The 10,646-nt window shown below is 47.0% G+C and overlaps 1 protein-coding gene across 3 annotated transcripts; it reads right to left on the minus strand.

Annotated features, from left to right (window-relative positions):
• Positions 1-899: 899 nt before the first annotated feature.
• Positions 900-10,569, minus strand: LOC113031633 (gonadotropin-releasing hormone II receptor-like). Of its 3 annotated transcripts, none has more exons than XM_026183893.1 (4): positions 10,382-10,569; positions 7,498-8,026; positions 3,719-3,920; positions 900-3,608 (listed from the first exon to the last, which is right to left on the minus strand). In XM_026183893.1, the coding sequence occupies exons 2-4, from the start codon at positions 8,023-8,025 to the stop codon at positions 3,175-3,177; spliced, it is 1,164 nt and encodes a 387-aa protein (XP_026039678.1). In that variant the 5' UTR covers position 8,026; positions 10,382-10,569; the 3' UTR covers positions 900-3,174. The 3 variants fall into 3 exon arrangements, with proteins under 3 accessions (XP_026039678.1, XP_026039676.1, XP_026039677.1); XM_026183891.1 differs by having other exon boundaries at positions 900-3,611; XM_026183892.1 differs by lacking the exon at positions 10,382-10,569 and adding an exon at positions 8,172-9,249 and having other exon boundaries at positions 900-3,611.
• Positions 10,570-10,646: the final 77 nt, after the last annotated feature.

Consider the following 10,646-nt stretch of genomic DNA (forward strand, 5'->3'; position numbering starts at 1 on the left):
GTGTTGGATCAAGGACACGTCTAAAACCTCCAGGGCCCTCGGGGCCTGGAGTTCGACATCCCTAGCGTAGGTGAAAACTGTCGTGAGCCATCTTTGTGTCAGAGTGTCTTTGATTTTGGACCTTTGACCTCCTCCCCCAGTTCAACAAAACACCCTCCTTGCTGTCTTCAGGGTCAAAGGTCAGAGGTCGCAGAGCTCCCCGCTGTCTTCATCTCTGCTCCGAAATGAGACGATTGTTTCTAAAAGTAAAGTTTTCAGGTGTTTTGTTGAGTTTGTTCTTTTTCTAGAACTTTCCGCTTTCTGTTCATTCTTATCTTTCCGTCGCTGCCGTTTGGCAGCAAAGAGGAAAGCTGCCAAAATAAAGACATTAAAATTTGTATTTTTATTCTAATAATATTATGATTCTTCCAGTTTGACTTTTTTCTGATTCTTTATGTTTGTAGCTGATATGAAGATATTTGTAGAGTTATAAAAGCTGTTCCAAGCTGAAGGTAGAGCCTCTGATTAAACAGCCATATTTACCCATAAGCCATATGTGATTTCAAAGCCATGCTGTGCATAAAAACCTGTTTTATTGTTTGTCCGAGCTGAGTCCACCTCCTGCTGTCGACACACTGTAGAAACTAAACCTGAGATGTAGCGATCGTAGTGACTGAAGCCTAGAACCAATGAGAGAAATGATGCTTTAATGATTCTGTTTTTTCTATAAAGATGTTTGAATAATGTGTCACAAAAATAAAAGCACCCAAAGCTTTAAACTGCTTTTTAAACCGAGCTCTGAGCTCGCGTATTCAGAGCCTCCTGTTTGTGCTGCAGATTCTCTCAACAGACTGTTTCTCTGTCCTAATTTCTGCTGTTCAGACACATAAAAACCAAATAAAGCTGAAGTAGAAAACATGTCTTTGTTGATCATTTATTTAGCGGACGAGCTGCTCATGCAGCGACACCTGAGGTTTGACAAGGTGAGTTTAATGTACAGTCATGTGAACTGCCGATAAAGACACGTTAAACAGATTTGTGACTGCATCAGCACTAAAACTGTGCAGCAAGAGATTGATGGCCGAGCAGCTGGTGCAGGTGTGAGGTGAAGTACTTTTGTACCTCACCTTAACACCCGGATATCACCTGGGTATCATCTGCATAGCTGTAAAAATGGATGCAGTGTTTTCAAATAGTATTAAATAAGGGAAGCGTACATTAAGATCACTGGTCCCAGCACAGAACCCTGAGGAACTCCACGGCCAGTTTTGGGTGTTAGGGATTACAAAGTAACAAGTTACTGTAATCACATTACATTTCAGTAATGCAGTAATGTAATCGCATTACAGTTGCAATTATGTCATTACTTTCATTGAACAAGTTCTTGAGATAGTGCCAGCTGGACAGAAAGAAAACATTCTTGTATGGTACAGTCAGCTGATTCAGTTCATGTGCAGGAGGAGGACAATGGTGGAGCAGCACAGCGATAGCGTTCGAGGAGTGGAGATGTGGGCATTGCTTTTATTTTACTACACAAAAGGACAGGAAGACGGTAGAGTGGAAAGTGCAGCCAGGACACAAACAACCAGACTTTTCTACTAACACAACTTTGACTTGTAACAGTCGTAATAGTGCGGTGTCTCCTTGAGACAGCGTAAGTTGATGTTTAGTGATGTCACAAGTATTCACCACTGCCCTCTGTAGAGCGGCGTGCTCACACATGGACCTCATATTGTTACCTCACTAACTCAAAGTATGTTGTATGAACTGTATGTTGGTTGTATGAACTCTGCTCACTTCATGTATGATGAGACCGCAGCCGTTCAGCCGGGCTTGTAAGGTTGGCGTTTATTAAAGGACAAACACTGTGGAATTCCCACTGCCACTATGGTCGCAAGCTTTTGACTGTCCTGCTGAGTGTGTCGGCTGCCTCCTGTCGACCACTGAATACAGTCCACGTTACAGACACTTTGCTAACATGTGAACGGGTGGCATGCTAACGCTAAGCTAGCCAAGAACCCAGAGTGTTGTTAAAGCAGACGTTAGCCCAGCATCCAGAGCCTGAACTTATGAGCTCATCTTTAATTTGAGTTAATAAGTGATAAACTAAAAACCAAAGTCCATATGTGTGCGGTCATTAGGAGGGCTTTGCGTTGGTGTGTGGGACTGTAGCCTGTAGGTAACTGGTAACAATGGGTTTGAGGTCATTTTGTAGAGAAATCAGAAAGTAATGTAACCAGTAGTCTGACAACATACTTCTCCGGCGAGGAATTAAATAAGTTACTACATTACTTTTAAGAAAAGTAAAAGCTAATGTGTGATCCATTACTTTTCTTGAGTAACTACCCCAACACTGCCAAGGATGATAACATTGCTAAAAACCTGAAACACAAACAAACATGCATGAGTCACATCATGGGTATGGTCACATTTGAACCTCCAAAGCTGCAGTTCCTCTAACATCCAGCAGATGTACCAGTGAGTCAGTCCCCAGAGACTTCCATGCCCCCACAGGTCACCTGTTTGAACTGGATTAAGGCTTAAAGCTTGCATCATTAGGGGCGTGACCTCCTTGACTAACAAGTGGATGGTGAAACAGGCAGCTGTAGCTGCTCGCTGTCCGCTTGGCTGAACTGGATCTCTGGACCACGTTTGTGCTGTCAGACATCATCTAACCAATAACATGACTGCTGTGAGGTCACCATACTAACAGACTGAGAAGGCTGAGCTCTGAATGAGTGAGATTTGATGTTGTTGTATGCCACGCCTATACAGCCTCTGGATGCAGACACATCCTGTTGTCTTAGAGCTCCACCCTGTGGTTCACAGAGGGAGCACGTCCATTTTGGAGGTGTCCCTGACGAGGTCATCCAGACACTAGAAGCTGCTCTGTGGATTCAGATGAGATTAATGATTGATTGAGATTAATGAGAAAAAAAGATGCACTTTAATTTGTAATCAAGAGGCATCAGCATGCTGCTGCTGTTTGACTGCAGTCACTTCTCTTAAAGGCCTGACACAAGGGTCAGAGGTCAGCGCCTTCTCTCTGAGCATCATCTGTGGAGGGCGTGACAAACCATGTGATCTAAACTGATAAAGTCAACATGCAGACAAAATGACCGCGTTATTCTGATTCTGTGGCAACAACTCTGCTCAGGCGCCTGCAAATAAAAATCACCTGACACAAAGCATAAGTCACATGCTAAAGTCACGTGCTTTCATTGGCTGATCTGCTGCAGTCTGGTTGTTGGTGGAGGGCTGCGGCTCGTGCTCCCTGCTGTGAGGACCCTCTCTGGTGGACATTCGGTCTATGTATTGGGACGAAGTGTCCGCATCACTCCTCACCCAGCGGCAGCAGGCGGCGAGGTCGGCCCTAAAGGACGGCGTGTAGAAGCCGTAGATGATGGGGTCGCAGCAGGTGTTCAGGTTCCCAAACACAAAGAGGGCGTGGTGGACGTACTCCGGTGTGATGCGCAGCATGTCGGGCTGGAACCAGTACCAAATCCCCAGCAGGTAGTATGGCGTCCAGCACACGACAAAGGACAGCACGATGACCACCGTCATCTTCAGAGTCTTCATCCGAGCCTTTGGGATGATGTCGGTGCCACTGCGACGCAGGGGCGACTCACCTGCTGAAAGAGGGAGTGTCTACATTGCTGATCATACAACAAATCAGCTGTGATGGCTGAGAACAGGTGTGGTTCAGATAAGTTACAGGTGTTGTTCACAGATGTGTTACCTTTGTCTCTCAGGTGCTGCTGGTGGATGTGCAGCAGGATGCGGCTGTAGCAGCAGCTCATCACCAGCAGGGGGACGACATACAGCGTGGTAAAGTGAAACATGTTGTAAACAGTTTCCTGCCAGCGGCGACTGAAGCTACCGTGAGACGCACACTGAGTGAAGTCCACCGAGTCCACCCTGATGGTCCTGAAGATAAATAGCTAATGGACGGACAGAGTCACACTTTGGAGGCCTCACATTAGTATTTCTAACAATAAACAACAGCTCATTAGATAAAAAATCCAGATGTGACGTCCTGGTCTGAGTTTCAGTTTTGCTCTGAAGCTGCTCTTACTTTGAACTAGCAACTGACGTCTCAGGATCGGTAGCATGCCTTATAGAAACAAAGGGGAGCAGTTAGCCTGAGCTATCAGCAGGAGGTTGTGCATGGATAATCCAGAGCATTCCTGCCAGGATTAACACGCAGTCAGAATTTACTGCAGGAACTTTCACCTGGATCAGCTGCATGTGAGAGCAGCCGGCACCTGCTGACAGGTGGAGAAGCTGCTGACTGCTCAGACAGGAGGATCTCTAACAAGAAAACGTGATCATTTAACCTGCTTTAATAAAATCAAGTTTCTTGTCGCCTCATACATGTGGGTGCAGAGCGAGCAGCAGGTGCACAGGTAGCAGCAACACACAACTTAATGTTATGTTACATGACAGACTGCTGCATTCACTTTTCAGCTGTGGAAAAAACTCATGTCTTTCATAACAAAGCGAGTCATCTCCAGGTGTTTTATTTTTCTCGTATACGTCAGAGACAAAACTCCAACCGTGAGTTACCGTTACCTCTGCTCTCAGTTACCTCTGCTCTCAGTTACCTCTGATCAAAGTTACCTCTGCTCACAGTTACTTCTGCTCTCAGTTACCTCTGATCAAAGTTACCTCTGATCAAAGTTACCTCTGATCAAAGTTACCTCTGCTCACAGTTACCTCTGCTCTCAGTTACCTCTGATCAAAGTTACCTCTGATCAAAGTTACCTCTGCTCTCAGTTACTTCTGCTCACAGTTACCTCTGCTCTCAGTTACCTCTGCTCTCAGTTACCTCTGCTCTCAGTTACCTCTGTTCTCAGTTACCTCTGCTCTCAGTTACCTCTGCTCTCAGTTACTTCTGCTCTCAGTTACTTCTGCTCTCAGTTACCTCTGCTCTCAGTTACTTCTGCTCTCAGTTACCTCTGCTCTCAGTTACCTCTGCTCACAGTTACCTCTGCTCTCAGTTACCTCTGCTCACAGTTACCTCTGCTCACAGTTACCTCTGCTCACAGTTACTTCTGCTCACAGTTACCTCTGCTCACAGTTACTTCTGCTTACAGTTACCTCTGCCCACAGTTACCTCTGCTCTCAGTTACCTCTGCCCACAGTTACCTCTGCTCACAGTTACCTCTGCTCTCAGTTACCTCTGCTCTCAGTTACTTCTGCTCACAGTTACTTCTGCTTTCAGTTACCTCTGCTCACAGTTACCTCTGATCAAAGTTACCTCTGCTCTCAGTTACCTCTGCTCTCAGTTATTGCTGCTCTCAGTTACCTCTGCTCACAGTTACCTCTGCTCACAGTTACCTCTGCTCACAGTTACCTCTGCCCACAGTTACCTCTGCCCACAGTTACCTCTGCTCACAGTTACCTCTGCTCACAGTTACCTCTGCTCACAGTTACCTCTGCCCACAGTTACCTCTGCTCACAGTTACCTCTGCTCTCAGTTACCTTTGCCCACAGTTACCTCTGCTCACAGTTACCTCTGCCCACAGTTACTTCTGCTCACAGTTACTTCTGCCCACAGTTACCTCTGCTCACAGTTACCTCTGCTCTCAGTTACCTCTGCTCACAGTTACCTCTGCTCACAGTTACCTCTGCCCACAGTTACCTCTGCTCACAGTTACCTCTGCCCACAGTTACCTCTGCCCACAGTTACCTCTGCTCTCAGTTACCTTTGCCCACAGTTACCTCTGCTCACAGTTACCTCTGCTCTCAGTTACCTTTGCCCACAGTTACCTCTGCTCACAGTTACCTCTGCCCACAGTTACTTCTGCTCACAGTTACTTCTGCCCACAGTTACCTCTGCTCACAGTTACCTCTGCTCTCAGTTACCTCTGCTCACAGTTACCTCTGCTCACAGTTACCTCTGCTCACAGTTACCTCTGCTCACAGTTACCTCTGCTCACAGTTACCTCTGCTCACAGTTACCTCTGCTCACAGTTACCTCTGCTCTCAGTTACCTTTGCCCACAGTTACCTCTGCTCACAGTTACCTCTGCTCACAGTTACCTCTGCTCACAGTTACCTCTGCTCACAGTTACCTCTGCCCACAGTTACCTCTGCTCACAGTTACCTCTGCCCACAGTTACTTCTGCTCACAGTTACTTCTGCCCACAGTTACCTCTGCTCTCAGTTACCTCTGCCCACAGTTACCTCTGCTCACAGTTACCTCTGCTCACAGTTACCTCTGCTCACAGTTACTTCTGCTCTCACAGTTACCTCTGCTCACAGTTACCTCTGCTCACAGTTACTTCTGCTCACAGTTACCTCTGCTCACAGTTACTTCTGCTCTCAGTTACCTCTGCTCACAGTTACCTCTGCTCTCAGTTACCTCTGCTCACAGTTACCTCTGCTCACAGTTACTTCTGCTCTCAGTTACCTCTGCTCTCAGTTACCTCTGCTCTCAGTTACCTCTGCTCACAGTTACCTCTGCTCTCAGTTACCTCTGCTCTCAGTTACTTCTGCTCTCAGTTACCTCTGCTCTCAGTTACTTCTGCTCTCAGTTACCTCTGCTCTCAGTTACCTCTGCTCACAGTTACTTCTGCTGACAGTTACCTCTGCTCTCAGTTACCTCTGCTCTCAGTTACCTCTGCTCTCAGTTACTTCTGCTCTCAGTTACCTTTGCTCACAGTTACTTCTGCTGACAGTTACCTCTGCTCTCAGTTACCTCTGCTCACAGTTACCTCTGCTCTCAGTTACCTCTGCTCTCAGTTACCTCTGCTCTCAGTTACCTCTGCTCTCAGTTACTTCTGCTGACAGTTACCTCTGCTCTCAGTTACCTCTGCTCAGAGTTACCTCTGCTCTCAGTTACCTCTGCTCTCAGTTACTTCTGCTCACAGTTACCTCTGCTCACAGTTACCTCTGCCCACAGTTACTTCTGCTCACAGTTACCTCTGCTCTCAGTTACCTCTGCTCTCAGTTACCTCTGCTCACAGTTACTTCTGCTCTCAGTTACTTCTGCTCACAGTTACTTCTGCTCTCAGTTACCTCTGCTCACAGTTACCTCTGCTCTCAGTTACTTCTGCTCACAGTTACCTCTGCTCACAGTTACCTCTGCCCACAGTTACTTCTGCTCACAGTTACCTCTGCTCTCAGTTACCTCTGCTCTCAGTTACCTCTGCTCACAGTTACCTCTGCTCACAGTTACTTCTGCTCACAGTTACTTCTGCTCACAGTTACCTCTGCTCACAGTTACTTCTGCTCACAGTTACCTCTGCTCACAGTTACCTCTGCTCACAGTTACCTCTGCTCACAGTTACCTCTGCTCACAGTTACTTCTGCTCTCAGTTACTTCTGCTCTCAGTTACCTCTGCTCACAGTTACCTCTGCTCACAGTTACCTCTGCTCACAGTTACTTCTGCTCTCAGTTACCTCTGCTCTCAGTTACCTCTGCTCTCAGTTACCTCTGCTGACAGTTACCTCTGCTCACAGTTACCTCTGCTGACAGTTACCTCTGCCCACAGTTACTTCTGCTCACAGTTACCTGTGGTGATGCAAGCAGAATGCTGAGGGTCCAAGCCAGTAGCAACATGCGTCGGTTCCTGCTGTGCGCACTCAGAGCATCCAGTGGGTGCAGAATCGCATGCTGGCGATCTAGGCTGATGACAACAAGGATGAAGGCAGAGGCGTGCATGGCGAACAGCTTCAGGAAGCAGAGCAGCTTGCAGAGCGCATCACCACCATACCACTGCACTGTCATGTTCCACACTGCATCCAGAGGCATCACCACAAATGTCATCATCAGGTCGGCTGATGCCAGGCTCAGCATTAATGGGCGCAGGTGAGATGCCAAACGCTGCCCTCGCCACACACTGACCAATAGGGCAAGATTACTGCAGGCAGCAAACAAGAAGAGGACAAAGGTGGCTCCAACTCGGAACTGAGCAGCCCGGGTGAAGCTGGGAGCCTCCCAGTCTGGTAGAGGAGGGTACTGGGAGGTGTTGTGAAGGGTAGTGGCTGTAGAACTGGTGGGGGGTAAAGACAACCTCAGGATGGACCAGTTACCTGCCATCCTGTACAGAAGAAGAAAAATGAAAATGAAGTTTTAGAATCACAATCACATTCTTAAAAATTACTAACTGCTTTCAGTTAGTAAGTTTTAGGAGGTAGGGTTAACTTAGCACAAACACTAGCAGCAGGTACAAACTGTTAGCTTACCTTAGCACAAGCTATAAAAGCAATCTGAAACTGTTAGCTTAGCAAAAACCTTCTTATAACCATTTTCTTTTAGTCATTAAGCAGCGTATTCATTGGACGCTGAGCATTCATAGCAGGTACATTTGTGTACCTGTGCCCTCAGGGTTGTCTGACAGTTAAAATGTTTTCCTGGGGTCACACTAGTATGTTCTCCTTCATGTTATCGTTTGGGATGTTCTTCTTCTTCTGTATCTTATAACCAGTGGACCTTCTCTGCATTGTGATGCGAGGCTTCTGGGGGTCACTGAACCTCAGTTTGCAGAGACACAGAGACTTGGTGTACAGGTGTTTTATTTAGGTTTAATCTGTTCCTAAGTCACAGAAGATGATTCACTTGCTGACCTTTGATTGGATATTGCAGATCACCTGTCTGTTTCTCTCTTTGTCTACCAACCTGTAGTCCAACAGCTCTTATTGTGTAATAGACTTCCTATCTGTCACAGATAAGAATCTCCCTAAAGGCTGAGGAGAAGGGGATGGGGTTACCATGGTAACTGGGGAGTCAGTTGACTCAGGTTCACCTGTTAAAGATAAAAATAGCTCCAGCAGGAAGCCCAAGGCCTTTAAGTGTTGGTGCATTAAAAAGAACCAATCAGCGATCAATAATGCAGATGATAAATCCCAGACAATAGGGAATGTTTTCAACTGATTGGTGGAATGAACCTTCAGGCTTCTGATGGAGAAGCAGCTGAAATCTGTCTGGGCTGCTGTCAGCAGATGATGCTCACAGGTAGATGGAGGCGAATGTGCTCTCTGAGTGGATGCAGTCTAATGGTAAATATGACCATATGAAAACTGTCTCTAAGAGAAACACATCTGGTCCTTCACATGTGTTTCAGCACCACGAGTGTCCCATTTCCCCTCGTTGTTCACGGTGTGACGTCTGCTGCCCGTCACTACTGTCACCGTCACACACACACATCAGATGTTGCTATCCTAGTGGGGATATTCCATTGACACAATGCTTTCCCTAGCTGCTTATCCTAACCGTAAACCTAACCATAAAAATGGTAAATGGCCTGTATGGTGCTTTACACATTCAGTCATCCACCCATTCACACACTGGTGACGGCAAGCTACACAGCCACCCTGGGGCGCACAACCATAACCCAATTGTAACCCTGACACTAAAACCACATTTTGAGTGTGAAAAATGCCTTTAACTTGTGGGGACCTGGATTTTGGTCCCCCTGAGATAGGAAAACACACACACACACACAGGTCAGGTTACAGCTCAGAGGTCTGCAGCTAATTTTGGCTCCAGGATCAGTGTGTGTGTGTGTTTGTGGGTGTTCATTATATTACCTTGGCAACCTTCACCTCTGTCACTGCAGAGGTTCAGACTCCGCCTCCTACGTCTGACTGGCTGAGCTCCTTGGCCAGCGTGTTTGTGTCTGATGCTAGAGAGGCAGAGCCTTCACCAATCAGAGGGCTGGGTGGGAAATATCAGTGTGTTGAACAATGAACGAGAGTGTGTGTGTGTGTGTGTGTGTGTGTGTGCGCGCACGTGTATGTGTGAGTGAATACAACCTGTTAACTAAACCAAGTCTCCATAAACATGTGATTCAGAGCACCTGACCTTCAGCACTGACCAGTCGCCTGAAGGTCCTTAGTATTGTAAAGAGTACAGTGAGGTGAGATGACGCCTATGCACACACACTATGGTGACAGTCCTGTACAGCTCGAGCTGCTCACTCAGTCCAGACGATGGAGGTGAACAATCACCAACAACCTGCACCGCCGTGTGCCACGCCAGGGGCGACAATGGTGAACTAGAGCACAAACTTCCTGTTAAAGTTCTTCTTCTACGCCATCAAACCCAGCCCCTCTTACTTCACCTCTGTTTTGAATATGCAAATTAGTCCCAGCTTCTAACTCTCGCCACACATCCACCTTTTATCTGCAGCTCAAGCTGACCTGCTCAAAGAAAAAGAAGGGTGTCTCCTCTCTGCAGTGTTAGAAATAAAACAGGAAATAACAAGATGACATCATCAAACAGCTGTTCTGGGCTCATTGCTGTCAGATGATCCTTCAACAGGTTAGCCCCACCCCTCAGGATGATGTGATCAGGTTGAGTTTGATCAGAGAGCTAAGCAACAGACCAAGCTCAGTTCACAATCACATCAAAGCACCTTCACTGAGGCTTTTATTGTGAAAGGGTTTGTTTCTACCTGCTCAGCAGCTATGGATCGTTTCTCCGCCTCAGGTCGGACTCCTCTGTTCTCCTCCTCTCCTCCTCATGTTCTTCCTGCACTCCAGCACAGCAGAACCCAGAAGAACCCAGAGAACCGCCTCTGATCCTGATCCTCAGCTGCAGCAATGAAGAGAACCACTGAGACTCAGACAGGCTGCAGTGAGGAGGAGGAGGGGGAGGAGCTACAGCACTGTGTGTGTGTGTGTGTGTGCTTCCTGCTGAGTCAAAAATCACTGTTTCAA

Source organism: Astatotilapia calliptera, chromosome 11, assembly GCF_900246225.1.
Source record: "Astatotilapia calliptera chromosome 11, fAstCal1.2, whole genome shotgun sequence".
Classification (NCBI taxonomy): Eukaryota; Metazoa; Chordata; class Actinopteri; order Cichliformes; family Cichlidae; genus Astatotilapia; species Astatotilapia calliptera.

Coding starts and splice junctions, on each gene's coding strand:
- LOC113031633 (XM_026183891.1), bottom strand. CDS start 8,025: ATGGCAGGTAACTGGTCCATCCTGAGGTTGTCTTTACCCCCCACCAGT. Junction 3,921..7,497: donor TTCTGCTTGCATCACCACAG/GTAACTGTGAGC, acceptor TCCGTCCATTAG/CTATTTATCTTCAGGACCAT. Junction 3,612..3,718: donor GCAGCACCTGAGAGACAAAG/GTAACACATCTG, acceptor TCCCTCTTTCAG/CAGGTGAGTCGCCCCTGCGT.